This window comes from Crassostrea angulata, chromosome 10 (genome assembly GCF_025612915.1).
Source record: "Crassostrea angulata isolate pt1a10 chromosome 10, ASM2561291v2, whole genome shotgun sequence".
NCBI lineage: Eukaryota > Metazoa > Mollusca > Bivalvia > Ostreida > Ostreidae > Magallana > Magallana angulata.
Genome location: NC_069120.1, coordinates 38,601,776 through 38,624,429, shown reverse-complemented (window position 1 = coordinate 38,624,429; position 22,654 = coordinate 38,601,776). Strand labels below are relative to the sequence as shown.

The 22,654-nt window shown below is 39.0% G+C and overlaps 3 protein-coding genes and 2 pseudogenes across 3 annotated transcripts; all 5 read left to right on the top strand.

Annotated features, from left to right (window-relative positions):
• The first annotated feature begins 6,903 nt into the window (after window positions 1-6,903).
• On the top strand, window positions 6,904-7,890 carry LOC128165966 (uncharacterized). The gene has a single exon (XM_052830895.1). The coding sequence runs from the start codon at window positions 6,904-6,906 to the stop codon at window positions 7,888-7,890; it is 987 nt and encodes a 328-aa protein (XP_052686855.1).
• A 33-nt stretch (window positions 7,891-7,923) lies between these two features.
• LOC128164624 (uncharacterized) lies at window positions 7,924-10,578 on the top strand (annotated as a pseudogene).
• Window positions 10,579-13,943: 3,365 nt separating this feature from the next.
• On the top strand, window positions 13,944-14,930 carry LOC128165965 (uncharacterized). Its single transcript, XM_052830893.1, has one exon. It carries the CDS (start codon window positions 13,944-13,946, stop codon window positions 14,928-14,930), a length of 987 nt encoding a protein of 328 aa, XP_052686853.1.
• On the top strand, window positions 14,519-17,509 carry LOC128167138 (uncharacterized; annotated as a pseudogene).
• Window positions 17,510-20,983: 3,474 nt separating this feature from the next.
• Window positions 20,984-21,541, top strand: LOC128165964 (uncharacterized). The gene has a single exon (XM_052830892.1). The coding sequence runs from the start codon at window positions 20,984-20,986 to the stop codon at window positions 21,539-21,541; it is 558 nt and encodes a 185-aa protein (XP_052686852.1).
• Window positions 21,542-22,654: the final 1,113 nt, after the last annotated feature.

Below are 22,654 nucleotides of genomic sequence, written 5' to 3'. Positions count from 1 at the left end.
TACTGTGACACTATAAAAAAATACAGACAGGTAAAGCGGGATAACCGAGTCACATTTCATGCTTATTCATATTTATAATTGTATTTGAGCTTATTATCCCCTCGCGCAACTTGTTGCGAGAGGGATATAGCATCGCTGCTGTACGTGTGTGTGTCTGTGTGTCCATTTCAGCCTTTTTAGCAAAATTTAAAGAAAACCATCGCATGCATTTGTATCAAACTTCGTACACGTCATAAGCATGTTTAAAGGACAAACCCTATTTATTTTCAAGGAATACGTTATATATTTTTAAGATATTGTTAAAATTACAACACTAAGAATTTTTATGTACGACTTCCGGTTCGTGAAAGTAATTTCGTGTATTCTCTCAAACCTACAGAGGAAATATGGCTTTATTACCCTAATTTATTTATTCGTGGAGGATTTTAATTCGTTGATGAGAGGAACCCACGAATTTCACGAAAATTGAGCCACCACAAAATCTAATGATTCCACAGTATTATATGATGAAACATCTTTGTACATTACTTTACTTCTATTGCATAAGTACTGTGGATTCATTAGAATTCGTGGTGGCTCAATTTTCATGGTATTCGTGGGTAGCCCTCCCCCATGAATTCAAATCCTCAAGGTAAAATATTTTAGAAAGAGTTATCTTTGTTACTGAAAGAGTAACCGACGCATCCACGATATTACATCCCCTCGAATGAACAAAGAATTCACAATCCACGAAAATTGGCCCCCACGAATTTAAATGATTTCACAGTAACTGTTAAACCTTGTAAAACATTGCCGGTTATTAGTCCCCTACCGGTTTTCACCGGAGGGGACTATAGCTTTCCTCTGGGTCTGTCAGTCCGTCCGTCCGTCTGTCTGTCCCACTTCAGTTTTCCACACTTTTTTTTCTTTATGCGTTTTGGGAATAATATGAAATTTGCTGAACAGCTTCAACATGTCAAACTACAGATCAAGTTTACACTTTTGTAGCGTCTGGTTGACATATTTTCGAGAAAATTAATTTTTCATATTCCAATTTTTTAATGTTCGGGTTCGATATTCTGCATAACAGTGCATTGTTTTCACAATTTCCACGAACCGGTAGGGGACGTGTATTGCTTATGCAATACTCTCAGAATGCTTGTTCCGTTTGTTTCTAATTTAAAAAGGAGACCTTTGTGCTAAACTCTATCAAAAGCTTTTGATAAGTCACAAAAAAACTATACAACATGATGACATGCAATCTATATTCATAAGAAAAAGTATTTTTATATGCTATATTTTGTTTATCTCCTCTCAGAAATATGTACCCCTGGCTAAAATTAAAGGCAATCATGAAATATGGGGTGTTGCAAAACCCGGAACGGAAAACGGAACGAAATGAAAAACGGAAAATGTTATATGATGTTATTGACTTGATAGATTTGTTAAACAAGCTAAAAACGATATACTTTATGTAATCTTTAAATATTGTTAAAAATGTATTCATATTCAAGTTTATTTATTAAAAATTTGTATACTTTTCTCAAAATTGGCATTACATGCTTTGACCACTAGTCCCAGTTTATCAAACTAAAGAACATATCCAGCTCTCTATTCGGATTAAATTGCAGGGATGTACAATCACGTAGATATCGTAAAAAATCTGCCATATCTAAAATACTAGGAGTAAGTTATCTAAAACAGTAGAAGATGTAGACGACGAACGCCGATATTAGAAGGTAGGGGACTTAACTGGACATCTAGAGCATTAGTTAACCAATTAAATGATTCTGTTTTCGATTAAATAATCTTTAAAATAGCGAGACGAAAAGGTTAGCAAACATATGTCGCAGCAAAACGTCATAACAAAGATAGTGGATGTTGTTCGTCGGTCACGTCTTTCAATATCATTAATGTTACTAATAAATCTTTAAAATAGTATGGATCACTGAACATTCAAATTGGGTGAGAGTACATCATGTTTGAATTTTTAAAAATAAGTTTAGAACCCCACGTAAGTTTCAAAGTCTTGAAAAACACAACCACATGCTTCAACCAATTGCCATACACTATTATTCCAACAGTATCTCTTCAACACTGAATTCAGTCTTATAGTGGCATCTCTTCAGCACTGAATTCAGTCCAATACTGGCATCTCTTTAGCACTGAATTCAGTCCAATACTGGCATCTCTTCAACATGTAATCATGAATCATGGGGTGTTGCAAAACCCGGAACAGAAAACGGAACGGAATGAAAAACGGAAAATATTATATGATGTTATTGACTTGATAGATTTGTTAAACAAGCTAAAAACGATGTACTTTATGTAATCTTTAAATATTGTTAAAAATGTATTCATATTCAAGTTTATTTATTAAAAATTTGTATACTTTTCTCAAAATTGGCATTACATGCTTTGACCACTAGTCCCAGTTTATCAAACTAAAGAACATATCCAGCTCTCTATTCGGATTAAATTGCAGGGATGTACAATCACGTAGATATCGTAAAAAAATCTGCCATATCTAAAATACTAGGAATAAGTTATCTAAAACAGTAGAAGATGTAGACGACGAACGCCGATATTAGAAGGTAGGGGACTTTACTGGACATCTAGAGCATTAGTTATCTAATTGAATGATTCTGTTTTCGATTAAATAATCTTTAAAATAGCGAGACGAAAAGGTTAGCAAACATATGTTGCAACAAAACCTCATAACAAAGATAGTGGATGTAGTGGTACCAAGAGTTATCTTTCTTGTTATAGTATTATACAGTCTGAGAGTTATTCCTCTTTATGTGGAACTCTTCTATGTTCAGTTTTTCACGCTGTGTACGTGCGGTCCCGCCGCAGTGCTACACATTTTCTATACCAACATATTCCATGTTTCATCCTTGTCCCCTCAATTTGTAAGTATCATATGCATTTAGATATATGAAATATTCATTTTATTTGTTGTTTTTGCCATGACATGTTTATGAAACAAACATAAGCACCCTCGTAATGACTGTTACTGTAGTAGGTTGTAGGCGCCATATTTTCTCGTGTTTACATATCTTGAGGTTAAACATATAAGGATACCTTCATCATTTATATGATTTACTGGTCATTAATAAGTACACAGCACACCTATAAAGTGTGAATTCTATGTTTATATTTTTCAATTAAATTATTTTCCATTCTTTACCTACATTCCATAATTTCCCTCGGGCTACTGTTTCAATACTGGGTGCACATTTTGGAATTCGTTTTTTTTTTTTTGATAATTGTCAATTGATTTCTTATGACTACTATGATATATATACATATATGATATAAATGGATTATTGTGTGAATTGTTAAAATGTCAGTTTGCATATTATTCCATGTATTTATAAATTGTTTATAATTTGTTTCAGCAATTTACCACATCAGATCTACATTCAATAAAGATTACCAATTGAATCTGGTTATACTTGCTGTTTTTTCAAACAGTACAGTAAATTGAATCTGGTTATACTTTCTGTTTTTCAAACAGTACAGTAAATTGAATTTACACACCAAGGAAACATGGCTACTGGAGGGCTCCCTTTACCACGGAACGGTGATTCCCAGAACGAGATTGAAGAAACCAACACCTCTACCAAGGATAAACGTGATGTTATCTTGAGTGAAAAAGGACTCTTAGCATTTGAAGAAGAATGTTCAAAATATAAAAAACATATATTCGAAACATGGGGGAAAGTCGAGAAATGCATTCTACGAGTGCAAAAATGTGACAGAACTATTGAACAATACCAAATCTTACATAGTGATATAGAGAACACATTCAGTGAGTTTCACAACAGTATTAAACAGTACCTTGTCTTTCTACAAAGACACTCCAGAAGTGAACAAGGTAAAAGCGAGATGAAACGATGTACCGAGGACTTTGAGAAAGGAAAGTCAGTGGTTACAAAGCCTTAGACAACATTAAAACTGCAAAATTAGACCTCTTAGAAACAGCCTCAGAAATATCAACAACCAGCACTGAGAGGAAAAGAAGAAAAGAGCGGAAGTTGGAAATAATGAAAAAAGAAGCAGAGCTAAGAAAACAGAAACTTCGCCTTGAGGAAGATGAATCAATACGCATAGCTGAAATGAACAAAAAAAAAGTGTGAGTTGGACATTGACTTAGATTTGCTGAAACAAGAACAGAGTGCTAGTGATGATGAACTTTCAATGGAGCAAGGCCTTGCGGACATTGAGAGAGAGAGAGAGAGTTCAGGGGAACGAACACAGAAGTTTGTGGAAAACATCCCTTCCAATCCTGTTGATGTCCAGATACCCACAACTGAATCGCCTCATGTGCTATCTGAAATGGCCCTGCTTATGATTAAAAAGCAAATGCTTCATGAACGTTTTTCAAACTTTGATGACTCGCCAGATTCGTACAATGCCTGGAAGGAAACATTTACCATTATTGTCAGTTAACTAAAAGTTTCCTGTAATGAAGAACTTGAGTTAATGATAAATAGACTCACTGGCAATTCCAAACTTACAGCATTTGGAATTCGCAATGCAAATCCTGGGAAACCTAAGGAAGCACTTCAAATAATCTGGAAAAGACTTGATTAGATGTACGGGAGACCAGAAATGATCGAAGCGTCGATACGTCACCAGCTAGAAAACTTCCGACCAGTGACATCAGCTGAAAACAAACGCCTGTTTGACTTGTTAAACATTCTCATTAAGATAGAATCACTGATGGACAATTCAACATTTTCTACAAGCCTATCGTATTTTAACTCGTCAATTGGAGTGAATCCTTATCATCAACAAATTACCATTTCACCTGCAGGAAAAATGGATCACCAAAGCTTCCAATTACAAAAAGTTGAACAAAGTGCCGTTCCCACCATTTTCATATTTTGTGACATTTGTACGCGAAATGAGTGAAATCAGAAATGATCCGGCATTTGTATTCACCAACAGCCGACAACCAGCTCTCAAGAGACCGGTATACTCCAAAAAGTCTGAGATGTCAACAGACAACAACAACAACGCCCGCTGTCCATATTATGAGGCAAATCATAGCATCCATGATTGTAGAGCCTTCCGTGCAGAACCGTTCTTTGAACGCAAGAACTTCTTGCAAAGTAAAAACATTTGTACTAGATGTTGCACCTCAACTAGTCATACAGCAAAAGACTGCCAAGTCAAAATCCAATGCACTGATTGTAGGAGTGTTTATCATACGACAGCTTTGCATATAAACAAAGGTCCATCATCAAGCCCAAGCATGCATGGCGGGGAGAAAATGTATAACTCGGCTCTACAAACCATGAAGTCAGAAACAGACAACATATCGCCTGTACCTATGAAAGCTTCAACAAACACTAGTGTCAAGTGTACTACATTCTGTGGCGACCATTATCAAGGCAGATCATGCAGCAAAATTTTCCTTGTTGATGTATTTCACACAGACTTTCCTAACAACATGTATCGTGTTTACGCAATCGTGGATGACCAATGCAACCAGTCTCTTGCATCTCCAGAGCTATTTGATGCCTTGAACATTATGTCCTCACCCATTCATTACACTTTGACTACATGTATGGGAAAGACAGCCCAAAATGGTCGGCAAGCACATGGTATGAAGTTACGATCATTGGACACAGCTGTGACAATGGACCTTCCTCTTTTGATGGAGTGTGATGACATCCCTAACGAAACTTCTGAAATTCCTACACCAGGAGTTGCTAAGAGCTACCCTCACCTTCTCAGAATTGCATCTAGTATACCTGAGTTTCATGTGAATTAAAAAATACAGCTCCTTATTGGTAGAGACTTGATTGAGGCCCATCACATTGAAGAGCAGATCACTGGACCTCGAGGGGAACCATTCGCTCAAAGACTTAGTCTTGGTTGGGCTATAATTGGTGAAGTTTGTCTCGGTAGACTTCATAGAAGAACCTCTGTGAATGTCAACAAAGTGTCTATTCTCAATGATGGTAGAGTTACGTGCAGTCAACCGTGTCAGAACAACATTGATGTGAAAGAGCAAACACTTGTGTCTAACTATATAATTGGTGAGCGTGACTTTCAATTTCATGATGTCTTCATAAAGACCCCTGAAGATGATTGTACTGGTTTATCGGTAGAAGACAGACTATTCCTTAAGTTGATGGATAGAGCATTCACTAAAGACAAGGACGGCATGTGGACTGCACCTCTTCCTTTTCGAGAGAACCAACCTGATCTTCCTAACAACAGACCCCAGGCATTACATCGAGCTCAGATACTACACAACAGTTTACAGAGAGATACAGAAAAGAAAAGGCAGTTTGTGAAATTCATGGAGAAAGTTCTAAACAGTGGAGCAGCAGAAGTTGCACCACCTCCAACAAGTTCAGGTTGCTGGTACCTACCTTTGTTTGGCGTTCGTAACCCAAAGAAACCAGACCAAATAAGAGGCGTTTTCGACTCGTCAGCTAAGTATGGTGGAGTTTCCCTCAATTCAGTACTCATGTCTGGTCCAGACATGATCAACAGTCTTCTTGGGATCTTGCTTCGCTTTAGGAAGGATGAGGTGGCGATGGCAGCAGATATAGAGCAGATGTTTTACCGATTTCGTGTTGATGAAGACCACCGCAATTACCTACGCTTCTTTTGGTATAAAGAAAACAACCTAGATGACATCATGATAGAGTACAGAATGACTTCACATGTATTCGGCAACAGTCCGCCGCCTGCTATTGCATCTTATGGACTCCTTAAGACTGTCGAACATGCTGATCGAGATGTGAAAAACTTTGTACAGCATAACTTCTACGTTGATGACGGGTTAATCTCTATACCAAATGAATCAGATGCTATCAGCATGATGAAGCGTACTCAGTCAACCATGAAACAGGAGGTCAAATTCGTCTTCACAAAATCACGTCCAACAAACAAGCTGTGATGGACGCTTTTGATGTAAGCGATCATGGAGAACAGCTGCAAGAAATAGATAATGATGACATGATATACAGATCTCTTGGACTTTGTTGGAGACTGAAGGACGATACTTTTGTGTTTACGGTACCTACCGAAGAGAAGCCTTTTACTCGTCGCGGTCTGCTCTCAACTGTAAACAGCCTATTCGACCCATTAGGTTTCATATCACCAATCATCATCAGCGGTAAAATACTTCTCCGAGAATGCACACCTGAAGGAGTTGACTGGGATGAACCATTACCTGTCAATAATCTTCAAAAGTGGAACGAGTGGCAATCGTCTCTTCACTGTCTCAGTGATATCGCCATTCCCCGTATGATGTCTCACACTTCTGTTAGTTCAGCCCAGACAGCAGAAGTTCACATATTCTCAGATGCTTCAGAAAAGGCAATAGCAGCATCAGCATATATAAAAACTGTAAGTGATGGACAAACAAGCGTTCGATTCATCATGGGAAGAAGCAAGTTAGCACCTCTTAATGGCCACACCATTCCTCGCCTAGAGTTGTGTGGAGCTGTCTTAGCAACGGAACTCGCAAAGATCATATCTGTTCAACTTGGCATCCCATTGCAAACCATGAGATATTACACAGATAGCAGAGTTGTGTTAGGCTACATTGGTAATAGGACTCGAAGATTTTACACCTATGTAAGCAACCGAGTTGATCGTATTCTACGAATATCTAATGCCAATCAATGGAACTTCATTTCCAGTGAAAAGAATCCTGCAGATTCTTGTACAAGATGCAACACTAATGTGATCAACATTATGCGGTTACCATGGATTACTGGTCCACAATGGTTGTGTGATGTGACGGAAATGAAACCTACGCAGTTTCCACTTGTTGAACCTGATAGTGACAGAGAAGTCCGTCCAATCAATAGACCTGTAATATGTTCACAAACTGATGTTACCATTACAACAACAGGATCTGATTTCATTACCAAGTAATTTGATCGATTTGATCGTTGGAGTTGTCTCATTATGGTCATTGCTTGTCTCAAGCGAGTTTGCCGCAGGTTTAGAGCTAGTCGTGATCAGAAACCTATGAACCTTACCCGTTATAATGAAATTCGTGAAGCAGAGACCTTTGTCGTAAAACAGATTCAACAAGAATTCTTCTCTAAAGAGATAAACAGTTTAAAGTCTGGAAAACCTTTGAACAAAGACACAAGTATATCCACACTTGCACCATTCTTAGATGAAAATGGACTAATGTGTGTTGGTGGAAGATTGAACAAAGCTGCTGGAATTTTACCATCAAAGGAAATCAATCCAATTATTCTTCCCAAGAACAGTCATATCTCTGTTCTTTTGATTCGTCATTTTCACGAGCAAGTCAAACATCAGGGGAGATTATTCACTGAAGGTGCACTTCGTACGGTAGGTTATTGGATCCTGGGAGGCAAGCGCATGATTTCATCTTTCATTCACACTTGCGTGACTTGACGAAAACTTCGCCGTGGCCTTGAAACACAGTTGATGGCAGACTTACCAGAGGACAGGATCACACCAGGCCCAGCTTTCACATCTGTTGGAATTGATGTTTTCGGACCATGGGAAGTCTGTACCCGCAGAACTAGAGGAGGAGCTGCAAACAGCAAGAGATGGGGACTGATGTTTACCTGTTTAACATCAAGAGCGGCTCACATAGAGGTACTTGAAGAGATGTCGAGATCATGTTTTATAAACGCGCTGCGTAGATTTCTATCACTCCGTGGCCCAGTGAAGATAATAAGATCTGACCGAGGCACCAATTTCATTGGAGCTGCTGAGGAAATGAGAGTGAACACGATAAAAGTAGAAGAGGGATCAGTTCAACAGTTCCTGGACAAATCCTACATCACCTGGATTTTCAATGTCCCACATTCCTCCCATATGGGTGGTTTCTAGGAGCGAGTCATAGGAATGACAAGGAAAATCCTCGATTCACTGCTTTTGGAATCTAGTGGTAAACCTCTAACACATGAGACATTAGCAACATTTTTATGTGAAGTTTGTGCCATCATAAACTCTAGACCTATAGCACCGATACCTTCGGATCCAAATGACCGAATGATTCTTACACCAACTATGATTCTCACCGGAAAAGTTGATTTCCTACCAGTCTTGTCTGATTCACTCAGTCAACAAGACGTTTACAGAGCAGAATGGAAACGTGTCCAAATCCTTGCAGATATTTTCTGGAATCAGTTGCGTAAGCAGTATCTATCTATCCTACAAAGTAGACGTAAGTGGAAAAGCAAAACCAGAAACGTTAAAGTAGATGACGTGGTACTGTTGAAAGATCCCGCTGAACATCGGAACAACTGGCCAACTGGTATTATCGACCGCGTATTTCCAAGTGACGATGGAATCGTGAGAAAAGTTGTTGTGCGAACTATTCGAGCAGGAAAACCAACATTTTACATTCGACCAATTCATGGTCTCGTGTTGCTAATTGAAAGTGAACAGTGACTAGATGTGAACCGTAACTTATGGACTGTGAATAATGGACTGTTAACAATGAATTTGTAAACATTGACTTGTATTATGATTCATGTATCAAGTGATCACGAGATGTATTATTTATCAACTAGTTTATCACAATTTTGAAATGTTTGTGCATGCATATGAGTAGTGGCATCACAAAGATGCCAGGCGGGGAGTGTAGTGGAACCAAGAGTTATCTTTCTTGATCTTGTATTATACAGTCTGAGAGTTATTCCTCTTTATGTGGAACTCTTCTATGTTCAGTTTTTCACGCTGTGTACGTGCGGTCCCGCCGCAGTGCTACACATTTTCTATACCAACATATTCCATGTTTCATCCTTGTCCCCTCAAATTGTAAGTATCATATGCATTTAGATATATGAAATATTCATTTTATTTGTTGTTTTTGCCATGACATGTTTATGAAACAAATGACTATTACTGTAGTAGGTTGTAGGCGCCATATTTTCTCGTGTTTACATATCTTGAGGTTAAACATATAAGGATACCTTCATCATTTATATGATTTACTGGTCATTAATAAGTACACAGCACACCTATAAAGTGTGAATTCTATGTTTATATTTTTCAATTAAATTATTTTCCATTTTTTATCTACTTTCCATAATTTCCCTCGGGCTACTGTTTCAATACTGGGTGCACATTTTGGAATTCGTTTTTTTTTTTTTGATAATTGTCAATTGATTTCTTATGACTACTATGATATATATACATATATGATATAAATGGATTATTGTGTGAATTGTTAAAATGTCAGTTTGCATATTATTCCATGTACAGTAAAACACGCTTATAACGAAGTCCCAGGGACGGTAAATTTAACTTCGTTATAAGCGTAATTCGTTATATCCGTCAAGTTTACCACATGAATTAGAGACTTGGGGAATGAAATTCACTTCGCTGTAAGCGTCAGTTCATTAGAAGCGTGTTCGCTATAACCGTGTTTTACTGTATTTATAAATTGTTTATAATTTGTTTCAGCAATTTACCACATCAGATCTACATCAGATCTACATTCAATAAAGATTACCAATTGAATCTGGTTAAACTTGCTGTTTTTCAAACAGTACAGTAAATTGAATCTGGTTATACTTTCTGTTTTTCAAACAGTACAGTAAATTGAATTAACACACCAAGGAAACATGGCTACTGGAGGGCTCCCCTTACCACGGAACTGTGATTCCCAGAATGAGATTGAAGAAACCAACACCTCTACCAAGGATAAACGTGATGTTATCTTGAATGAAAAAGAACTCTTAGCATTTGAAGAAGAATGTTCAAAATATAAAAAACCTATATTCGAAACATGGGGGGAAAGTCGAGAAATGCATTCTACGAGTGCAAAAATGTGACAGAACTATTGAACAATACCAAATCTTACATAGTGATATAGAGAACACATTCAGTGAGTTTCACAACAGTATTAAACAGTACCTTGTCTTTCTACAAAGACACTCCAGAAGTGAACAATGTAAAAGCGAGATGAAACGATGTACCGAGGACTTTGAGAAAGGAAAGTCAGTGGTTACAAAGCCTTAGACAACATTAAAGCTGCAAAATTAGACCTCTTAGAAACAGCCTCAGAAATATCAACAACCAGCACTGAGAGGAAAAGAAGAAAAGAGCGGAAGTTGTAAATAATGAAAAAAGAAGCAGAGCTAAGAAAACAGAAACTTCGCCTTGAGGAAGATGAATCAATACGCATAGCTGAAATGAACAGAAAAAAGTGTGAGTTGGACATTGACTTAGATTTGCTGAAACAAGAACAGAGTGCTAGTGATGATGAACTTTCAATGGAGCAAGACCTTGCGGACATTGAGAGAGAGAGAGAGTTCAGGGTAACGAACACAGAAGTTTGTGGAAAATATCCCTTCCAATCCTGTTGATGTCCATATACCCACAACTGAATCGCCTCATGTGCTATCTGAAATGGCCCTGCTTATGATTAAAAAGCAAATGCTTCCTGAACGTTTTTCAAACTTTGATGACTCGCCAGATTCGTACAATGCCTGGAAGGAAACATTTACCAATATTGTCAGTTAACTAAAAGTTTCCTGTAATGAAGAACTTGAGTTAATGTTAAATAGACTCACTGGCAATTCCAAACTTACAGCATTTGGAATTCGCAATGCAAATCCTGGGAAACCTTAGGGAGCACTTCAAATAATATGGAAAAGACTTGATGAGATGTACGGGAGACCAGAAATGATCGAAGCGTCGATACGTCACCAGCTAGAAAACTTCCGACCAGTGACATCAGCTGAAAACAAAACGCCTGTTTGACTTGTTAAACATTTTCATTAAGATAGAATCACTGATGGACAATTCAACATTTTCTACAAGCCTATCGTATTTTAACTCGTCAATTGGAGTGAATCCTATCATCAACAAATTACCATTTCACCTGCAGGAAAAATGGATCGCCAAAGCTTCCAATTACAAAAAGTTGAACAAAGTGCCGTTCCCACCATTTTCATATTATGTGACATTTGTACGCGAAATGAGTGAAATCAGAAATGATCTGGCATTTGTATTCACCAACAGCCGACAAACAGCTCTCAAGAGACCGGTATACTCCAAAAAGTCTGAGGTGTCAACAGACAACAACAACAACGCCCGCTGTCCATTTTATAAGGCAAATCATAGCATCCGTAATTGTAGAGCCTTCCGTGCAAAACCGTTCTTTGAACGCAAGAACTTCTTGCAAAGTAAAAACATTTGTACTAGATGTTGCACCTCAACTAGTCATACAGCAAAAGACTGCCAAGTCAAAATCCAACGCACTGATTGTGGGAGTGTTTATCATACGACAGCTTTGCATATAAACAAAGGTCCATCATCAAGCCCAAGCATGCATGGCGGGGAGAAAATGTATAACTCAGCTCTACAAACCATGAAACAGACAACATATCACCTGTACCTATGAAAGCTTCAAAAAACACTAGTGTCAAGTGTACTACATTCTTGATCACATCATGCCATTATCAAGGCAGATCATGCAGCAAAATTGTCCTTGTTGATGTATTTCACACAGACTTTCCTAACAACATGTATCGTGTTTACGCAATCGTGGATGACCAATGCAACCAGTCTCTTGCATCTCCAGAGCTATTTGATGCCTTGAACATTATGTCCTCACCCATTCATTACACTTTGACTACATGTATGGGAAAGACAGCCCAAAATGGTCGGCAAGCACATGGTATGAAGTTACGATCATTGGACACAGCTGTGACAATGGACCTTCCTCTTTTGATGGAATGTGATGACATCCCTAACGAAACTTCTGAAATTCCTACACCTGGAGATGCTAAGAGCTACCCTCACCTTCTCAGAATTGCATCTAGTATACCTGAGTTTCATGTGAATTAAAAAATACAGCTCCTTATTGGTAGAGACTTGATTGAGGCCCATCACATTGAAGAGCAGATCACTGGACCTCGAGGGGAACCATTCGCTCAAAGACTTAGTCTTGGTTGGGCTATAATTGGTGAAGTTTGTCTCGGTAGACTTCATAGAAGAACCTCTGTGAATGTCAACAAAGTGTCTATTCTCAATGATGGTAGAGTTACGTGCAGTCAACCGTGTCAGAACAACATTGATGTGAAAGAGCAAACACTTGTGTCTAACTATATAATTGGTGAGCGTGACTTTCAATTTCATGATGTCTTCATAAAGACCCCTGAAGATGATTGTACTGGTTTATCGGTAGAAGACAGACTATTCCTTAAGTTGATGGATAGAGCATTCACTAAAGACAAGGACGGCATGTGGACTGCACCTCTTCCTTTTCGAGAGAACCAACCTGATCTTCCTAACAACAGACCCCAGGCATTACATCGAGCTCAGATACTACACAACAGTTTACAGAGAGATACAGAAAAGAAAAGGCAGTTTGTGAAATTCATGGAGAAAGTTCTAAACAGTGGAGCAGCAGAAGTTGCACCACCTCCAACAAGTTCAGGTTGCTGGTACCTACCTTTGTTTGGCGTTCGTAACCCAAAGAAACCAGACCAAATAAGAGGCGTTTTCGACTCGTCAGCTAAGTATGGTGGAGTTTCCCTCAATTCAGTACTCATGTCTGGTCCAGACATGATCAACAGTCTTCTTGGGATCTTGCTTCGCTTTAGGAAGGATGAGGTGGCGATGGCAGCAGATATAGAGCAGATGTATTACCGATTTCGTGTTGATGAAGACCACCGCAATTACCTACGCTTCTTTTGGTATAAAGAAAACAACCTAGATGACATCATGATAGAGTACAGAATGACTTCACATGTATTCGGCAACAGTCCGCCGCCTGCTATTGCATCTTATGGACTCCTTAAGACTGTCGAACATGCTGATCGAGATGTGAAAAACTTTGTACAGCATAACTTCTACGTTGATGACGGGTTAATCTCTATACCAAATGAATCAGATGCTATCAGCATGATGAAGCGTACTCAGTCAACCATGAAACAGGAGGTCAAATTCGTCTTCACAAAATCACGTCCAACAAACAAGCTGTGATGGACGCTTTTGATGTAAGCGATCATGGAGAACAGCTGCAAGAAATAGATAATGATGACATGATATACAGATCTCTTGGACTTTGTTGGAGACTGAAGGACGATACTTTTGTGTTTACGGTACCTACCGAAGAGAAGCCTTTTACTCGTCGCGGTCTGCTCTCAACTGTAAACAGCCTATTCGACCCATTAGGTTTCATATCACCAATCATCATCAGCGGTAAAATACTTCTCCGAGAATGCACACCTGAAGGAGTTGACTGGGATGAACCATTACCTGTCAATAATCTTCAAAAGTGGAACGAGTGGCAATCGTCTCTTCACTGTCTCAGTGATATCGCCATTCCCCGTATGATGTCTCACACTTCTGTTAGTTCAGCCCAGACAGCAGAAGTTCACATATTCTCAGATGCTTCAGAAAAGGCAATAGCAGCATCAGCATATATAAAAACTGTAAGTGATGGACAAACAAGCGTTCGATTCATCATGGGAAGAAGCAAGTTAGCACCTCTTAATGGCCACACCATTCCTCGCCTAGAGTTGTGTGGGGCTGTCTTAGCAACGGAACTCGCAAAGATCATATCTGTTCAACTTGGCATCCCATTGCAAACCATGAGATATTACACAGATAGCAGAGTTGTGTTAGGCTACATTGGTAATAGGACTCGAAGATTTTACACCTATGTAAGCAACCGAGTTGATCGTATTCTACGAATATCTAATGCCAATCAATGGAACTTCATTTCCAGTGAAAAGAATCCTGCAGATTCTTGTACAAGATGCAACACTAATGTGATCAACATTATGCGGTTACCATGGATTACTGGTCCACAATGGTTGTGTGATGTGACGGAAATGAAACCTACGCAGTTTCCACTTGTTGAACCTGATAGTGACAGAGAAGTCCGTCCAATCAATAGACCTGTAATATGTTCACAAACTGATGTTACCATTACAACAACAGGATCTGATTTCATTACCAAGTAATTTGATCGATTTGATCGTTGGAGTTGTCTCATTATGGTCATTGCTTGTCTCAAGCGAGTTTGCCGCAGGTTTAGAGCTAGTCGTGATCAGAAACCTATGAACCTTACCCGTTATAATGAAATTCGTGAAGCAGAGACCTTTGTCGTAAAACAGATTCAACAAGAATTCTTCTCTAAAGAGATAAACAGTTTAAAGTCTGGAAAACCTTTGAACAAAGACACAAGTATATCCACACTTGCACCATTCTTAGATGAAAATGGACTAATGTGTGTTGGTGGAAGATTGAACAAAGCTGCTGGAATTTTACCATCAAAGGAAATCAATCCAATTATTCTTCCCAAGAACAGTCATATCTCTGTTCTTTTGATTCGTCATTTTCACGAGCAAGTCAAACATCAGGGGAGATTATTCACTGAAGGTGCACTTCGTACGGTAGGTTATTGGATCCTGGGAGGCAAGCGCATGATTTCATCTTTCATTCACACTTGCGTGACTTGACGAAAACTTCGCCGTGGCCTTGAAACACAGTTGATGGCAGACTTACCAGAGGACAGGATCACACCAGGCCCAGCTTTCACATCTGTTGGAATTGATGTTTTCGGACCATGGGAAGTCTGTACCCGCAGAACTAGAGGAGGAGCTGCAAACAGCAAGAGATGGGGACTGATGTTTACCTGTTTAACATCAAGAGCGGCTCACATAGAGGTACTTGAAGAGATGTCGAGATCATGTTTTATAAACGCGCTGCGTAGATTTCTATCACTCCGTGGCCCAGTGAAGATAATAAGATCTGACCGAGGCACCAATTTCATTGGAGCTGCTGAGGAAATGAGAGTGAACACGATAAAAGTAGAAGAGGGATCAGTTCAACAGTTCCTGGACAAATCCTACATCACCTGGATTTTCAATGTCCCACATTCCTCCCATATGGGTGGTTTCTAGGAGCGAGTCATAGGAATGACAAGGAAAATCCTCGATTCACTGCTTTTGGAATCTAGTGGTAAACCTCTAACACATGAGACATTAGCAACATTTTTATGTGAAGTTTGTGCCATCATAAACTCTAGACCTATAGCACCGATACCTTCGGATCCAAATGACCGAATGATTCTTACACCAACTATGATTCTCACCGGAAAAGTTGATTTCCTACCAGTCTTGTCTGATTCACTCAGTCAACAAGACGTTTACAGAGCAGAATGGAAACGTGTCCAAATCCTTGCAGATATTTTCTGGAATCAGTTGCGTAAGCAGTATCTATCTATCCTACAAAGTAGACGTAAGTGGAAAAGCAAAACCAGAAACGTTAAAGTAGATGACGTGGTACTGTTGAAAGATCCCGCTGAACATCGGAACAACTGGCCAACTGGTATTATCGACCGCGTATTTCCAAGTGACGATGGAATCGTGAGAAAAGTTGTTGTGCGAACTATTCGAGCAGGAAAACCAACATTTTACATTCGACCAATTCATGGTCTCGTGTTGCTAATTGAAAGTGAACAGTGACTAGATGTGAACCGTAACTTATGGACTGTGAATAATGGACTGTTAACAATGAATTTGTAAACATTGACTTGTATTATGATTCATGTATCAAGTGATCACGAGATGTATTATTTATCAACTAGTTTATCACAATTTTGAAATGTTTGTGCATGCATATGAGTAGTGGCATCACAAAGATGCCAGGCGGGGAGCGTAGTGGAACCAAGAGTTATCTTTCTTGATCTTGTATTATACAGTCTGAGAGTTATTCCTCTTTATGTGGAACTCTTCTATGTTCAGTTTTTCACGCTGTGTACGTGCGGTCCCGCCGCAGTGCTACACATTTTCTATACCAACATATTCCATGTTTCATCCTTGTCCCCTCAAATTGTAAGTATCATATGCATTTAGATATATGAAATATTCATTTTATTTGTTGTTTTTGCCATGACATGTTTATGAAACAAATGAATGTTACTGTAGTAGGTTGTAGGCGCCATATTTTCTCGTGTTTACATATCTTGAGGTTAAACATATAAGGATACCTTCATCATTTATATGATTTACTGGTCATTAATAAGTACACAGCACACCTATAAAGTGTGAATTCTATGTTTATATTTTTCAATTAAATTATTTTCCATTTTTTATCTACTTTCCATAATTTCCCTCGGGCTACTGTTTCAATACTGGGTGCACATTTTGGAATTCGTTTTTTTTTTTTTGATAATTGTCAATTGATTTCTTATGACTACTATGATATATATACATATATGATATAAATGGATTATTGTGTGAATTGTTAAAATGTCAGTTTGCATATTATTCCATGTACAGTAAAACACGCTTATAACGAAGTCCCAGGGACGGTAAATTTAACTTCGTTATAAGCGTAATTCGTTATATCCGTCAAGTTTACCACATGAATTAGAGACTTGGGGAATGAAATTCACTTCGCTGTAAGCGTCAGTTCATTAGAAGCGTGTTCGCTATAACCGTGTTTTACTGTATTTATAAATTGTTTATAATTTGTTTCAGCAATTTACCACATCAGATCTACATCAGATCTACATTCAATAAAGATTACCAATTGAATCTGGTTAAACTTGCTGTTTTTCAAACAGTACAGTAAATCGAATCTGGTTATACTTTCTGTTTTTCAAACAGTACAGTAAATTGAATTAACACACCAAGGAAACATGGCTACTGGAGGGCTCCCCTTACCACGGAACTGTGATTCCCAGAATGAGATTGAAGAAACCAACACCTCTACCAAGGATAAACGTGATGTTATCTTGAATGAAAAAGAACTCTTAGCATTTGAAGAAGAATGTTCAAAATATAAAAAACCTATATTCGAAACATGGGGGGAAAGTCGAGAAATGCATTCTACGAGTGCAAAAATGTGACAGAACTATTGAACAATACCAAATCTTACATAGTGATATAGAGAACACATTCAGTGAGTTTCACAACAGTATTAAACAGTACCTTGTCTTTCTACAAAGACACTCCAGAAGTGAACAATGTAAAAGCGAGATGAAACGATGTACCGAGGACTTTGAGAAAGGAAAGTCAGTGGTTACAAAGCCTTAGACAACATTAAAGCTGCAAAATTAGACCTCTTAGAAACAGCCTCAGAAATATCAACAACCAGCACTGAGAGGAAAAGAAGAAAAGAGCGGAAGTTGTAAATAATGAAAAAAGAAGCAGAGCTAAGAAAACAGAAACTTCGCCTTGAGGAAGATGAATCAATACGCATAGCTGAAATGAACAGAAAAAAGTGTGAGTTGGACATTGACTTAGATTTGCTGAAACAAGAACAGAGTGCTAGTGATGATGAACTTTCAATGGAGCAAGACCTTGCGGACATTGAGAGAGAGAGAGAGTTCAGGGTAACGAACACAGAAGTTTGTGGAAAATATCCCTTCCAATCCTGTTGATGTCCATATACCCACAACTGAATCGCCTCATGTGCTATCTGAAATGGCCCTGCTTATGATTAAAAAGCAAATGCTTCCTGAACGTTTTTCAAACTTTGATGACTCGCCAGATTCGTACAATGCCTGGAAGGAAACATTTACCAATATTGTCAGTTAACTAAAAGTTTCCTGTAATGAAGAACTTGAGTTAATGTTAAATAGACTCACTGGCAATTCCAAACTTACAGCATTTGGAATTCGCAATGCAAATCCTGGGAAACCTTAGGGAGCACTTCAAATAATATGGAAAAGACTTGATGAGATGTACGGGAGACCAGAAATGATCGAAGCGTCGATACGTCACCAGCTAGAAAACTTCCGACCAGTGACATCAGCTGAAAACAAAACGCCTGTTTGACTTGTTAAACATTTTCATTAAGATAGAATCACTGATGGACAATTCAACATTTTCTACAAGCCTATCGTATTTTAACTCGTCAATTGGAGTGAATCCTATCATCAACAAATTACCATTTCACCTGCAGGAAAAATGGATCGCCAAAGCTTCCAATTACAAAAAGTTGAACAAAGTGCCGTTCCCACCATTTTCATATTATGTGACATTTGTACGCGAAATGAGTGAAATCAGAAATGATCTGGCATTTGTATTCACCAACAGCCGACAAACAGCTCTCAAGAGACCGGTATACTCCAAAAAGTCTGAGGTGTCAACAGACAACAACAACAACGCCCGCTGTCCATTTTATAAGGCAAATCATAGCATCCGTAATTGTAGAGCCTTCCGTGCAAAACCGTTCTTTGAACGCAAGAACTTCTTGCAAAGTAAAAACATTTGTACTAGATGTTGCACCTCAACTAGTCATACAGCAAAAGACTGCCAAGTCAAAATCCAACGCACTGATTGTGGGAGTGTTTATCATACGACAGCTTTGCATATAAACAAAGGTCCATCATCAAGCCCAAGCATGCATGGCGGGGAGAAAATGTATAACTCAGCTCTACAAACCATGAAACAGACAACATATCACCTGTACCTATGAAAGCTTCAAAAAACACTAGTGTCAAGTGTACTACATTCTTGATCACATCATGCCATTATCAAGGCAGATCATGCAGCAAAATTGTCCTTGTTGATGTATTTCACACAGACTTTCCTAACAACATGTATCGTGTTTACGCAATCGTGGATGACCAATGCAACCAGTCTCTTGCATCTCCAGAGCTATTTGATGCCTTGAACATTATGTCCTCACCCATTCATTACACTTTGACTACATGTATGGGAAAGACAGCCCAAAATGGTCGGCAAGCACATGGTATGAAGTTACGATCATTGGACACAGCTGTGACAATGGACCTTCCTCTTTTGATGGAATGTGATGACATCCCTAACGAAACTTCTGAAATTCCTACACCTGGAGATGCTAAGAGCTACCCTCACCTTCTCAGAATTGCATCTAGTATACCTGAGTTTCATGTGAATTAAAAAATACAGCTCCTTATTGGTAGAGACTTGATTGAGGCCCATCACATTGAAGAGCAGATCACTGGACCTCGAGGGGAACCATTCGCTCAAAGACTTAGTCTTGGTTGGGCTATAATTGGTGAAGTTTGTCTCGGTAGACTTCATAGAAGAACCTCTGTGAATGTCAACAAAGTGTCTATTCTCAATGATGGTAGAGTTACGTGCAGTCAACCGTGTCAGAACAACATTGATGTGAAAGAGCAAACACTTGTGTCTAACTATATAATTGGTGAGCGTGACTTTCAATTTCATGATGTCTTCATAAAGACCCCTGAAGATGATTGTACTGGTTTATCGGTAGAAGACAGACTATTCCTTAAGTTGATGGATAGAGCATTCACTAAAGACAAGGACGGCATGTGGACTGCACCTCTTCCTTTTCGAGAGAACCAACCTGATCTTCCTAACAACAGACCCCAGGCATTACATCGAGCTCAGATACTACACAACAGTTTACAGAGAGATACAGAAAAGAAAAGGCAGTTTGTGAAATTCATGGAGAAAGTTCTAAACAGTGGAGCAGCAGAAGTTGCACCACCTCCAACAAGTTCAGGTTGCTGGTACCTACCTTTGTTTGGCGTTCGTAACCCAAAGAAACCAGACCAAATAAGAGGCGTTTTCGACTCGTCAGCTAAGTATGGTGGAGTTTCCCTCAATTCAGTACTCATGTCTGGTCCAGACATGATCAACAGTCTTCTTGGGATCTTGCTTCGCTTTAGGAAGGATGAGGTGGCGATGGCAGCAGATATAGAGCAGATGTTTTACCGATTTCGTGTTGATGAAGACCACCACAATTACCTACGCTTCTTTTGGTATAAAGAAAACAACCCAGATGACATCATGATAGAGTACAGAATGACTTCACATGTATTCGGCAACAGTCCGCCGCCTGCTATTGCATCTTATGGACTCCTTAAGACTGTCGAACATGCTGATCGAGATGTGAAAAACTTTGTACAGCATAACTTCTACGTTGATGACGGGTTAATCTCTATACCAAATGAATCAGATGCTATCAGCATGATGAAGCGTACTCAGTCAACCATGAAACAGGAGGTCAAATTCGTCTTCACAAAATCACGTCCAACAAACAAGCTGTGATGGACGCTTTTGATGTAAGCGATCATGGAGAACAGCTGCAAGAAATAGATAATGATGACATGATATACAGATCTCTTGGACTTTGTTGGAGACTGAAGGACGATACTTTTGTGTTTACGGTACCTACTGAAGAGAAGCCTTTTACTCGTCGCGGTCTGCTCTCAACTGTAAACAGCCTATTCGACCCATTAGGTTTCATATCACCAATCATCATCAGCGGTAAAATACTTCTCCGAGAATGCACACCTGAAGGAGTTGACTGGGATGAACCATTACCTGTCTATAATCTTCAAAAGTGGAACGAGTGGCAATCGTCTCTTCACTGTCTCAGTGATATCGCCATTCCCCGTATGATGTCTCACACTTCTGTTAGTTCAGCCCAGACAGCAGAAGTTCACATATTCTCAGATGCTTCAGAAAAGGCAGTAGCAGCATCAGCATATATAAAAACTGTAAGTGATGGACAAACAAGCGTTCGATTCATCATGGGAAGAAGCAAGTTAGCACCTCTTAATGGCCACACCATTCCTCGCCTAGAGTTGTGTGGAGCTGTCTAAGCAACGGAACTCGCAAAGATCATATCTGTACAACTTGGCATCCCATTGCAAACCATGAGATATTACACAGATAGCAGAGTTGTGTTAGGCTACATTGGTAATAGGGCTCGAAGATTTTACACCTATGTAAGCAACCGAGTTGATCGTATTCTACGAATATCTAATGCCAATCAATGGAACTTCATTTCCAGTGAAAAGAATCCTGCAGATTCTTGTACAAGATGCAACACTAATGTGATCAACATTATGCGGTTACCATGGATTACTGGTCCACAATGGTTGTGTGATGTGAATGAAAATGGACTAATGTGTGTTGGTGGAAGATTGAACAAAGCTGCTGGAATTTTACCATCAAAGGAAATCAATCCAATTATTCTTCCCAAGAACAGTCATATCTCTGTTCTTTTGATTCGTCATTTTCACGAGCAAGTCAAACATCAGGGGAGATTATTCACTGAAGGTGCACTTCGTACGGTAGGTTATTGGATCCTGGGAGGCAATAGCTGCAGATTTTAATTATTGTTATGGACCTTCGGCTTTTATTTTTCCAAATTTCCCTAAATTATTAGGATTTTATTATAATTGTTTTCCGCTTGATTTTGGGTCCATTTGGGTAAATCGACGCACCCGAGATCTCGCTACTAGGTAAACATGGTTGTCATAAGGCGAGTTTTTTAAAACGATGACATTCCAAGGCGAAGGATGGCCGTTGTGAACCATTGAAAGGAAAACAAAATTAGCAGAGTTAGGGTAAACTATATGTTTAATTAATAAATCCAATTTTTTAGGCGGTTGAATGCTTTTAAAGTCGGATATAATTCCCGAAGCGAGCGACACAAAAACGGCGGCGTAAATCGGAGGTTTTTACAACGCTTGGAACTGTAGCTCTCTGGTTTGTCTATCCGAATTTTTTCAACCAGAGAGCTACAGATCTGCAGCTAGGGAGGCAAGCGCATGATTTCATCTTTCATTCACACTTGCGTGACTTGACGAAAACTTCGCCGTGGCCTTGAAACACAGTTGATGGCAGACTTACCAGAGGACAGGATCATACCAAGCCCAGCTTTCACATCTGTTGGAATTGATGTTTTCGGACCATGGGAAGTCTGTACC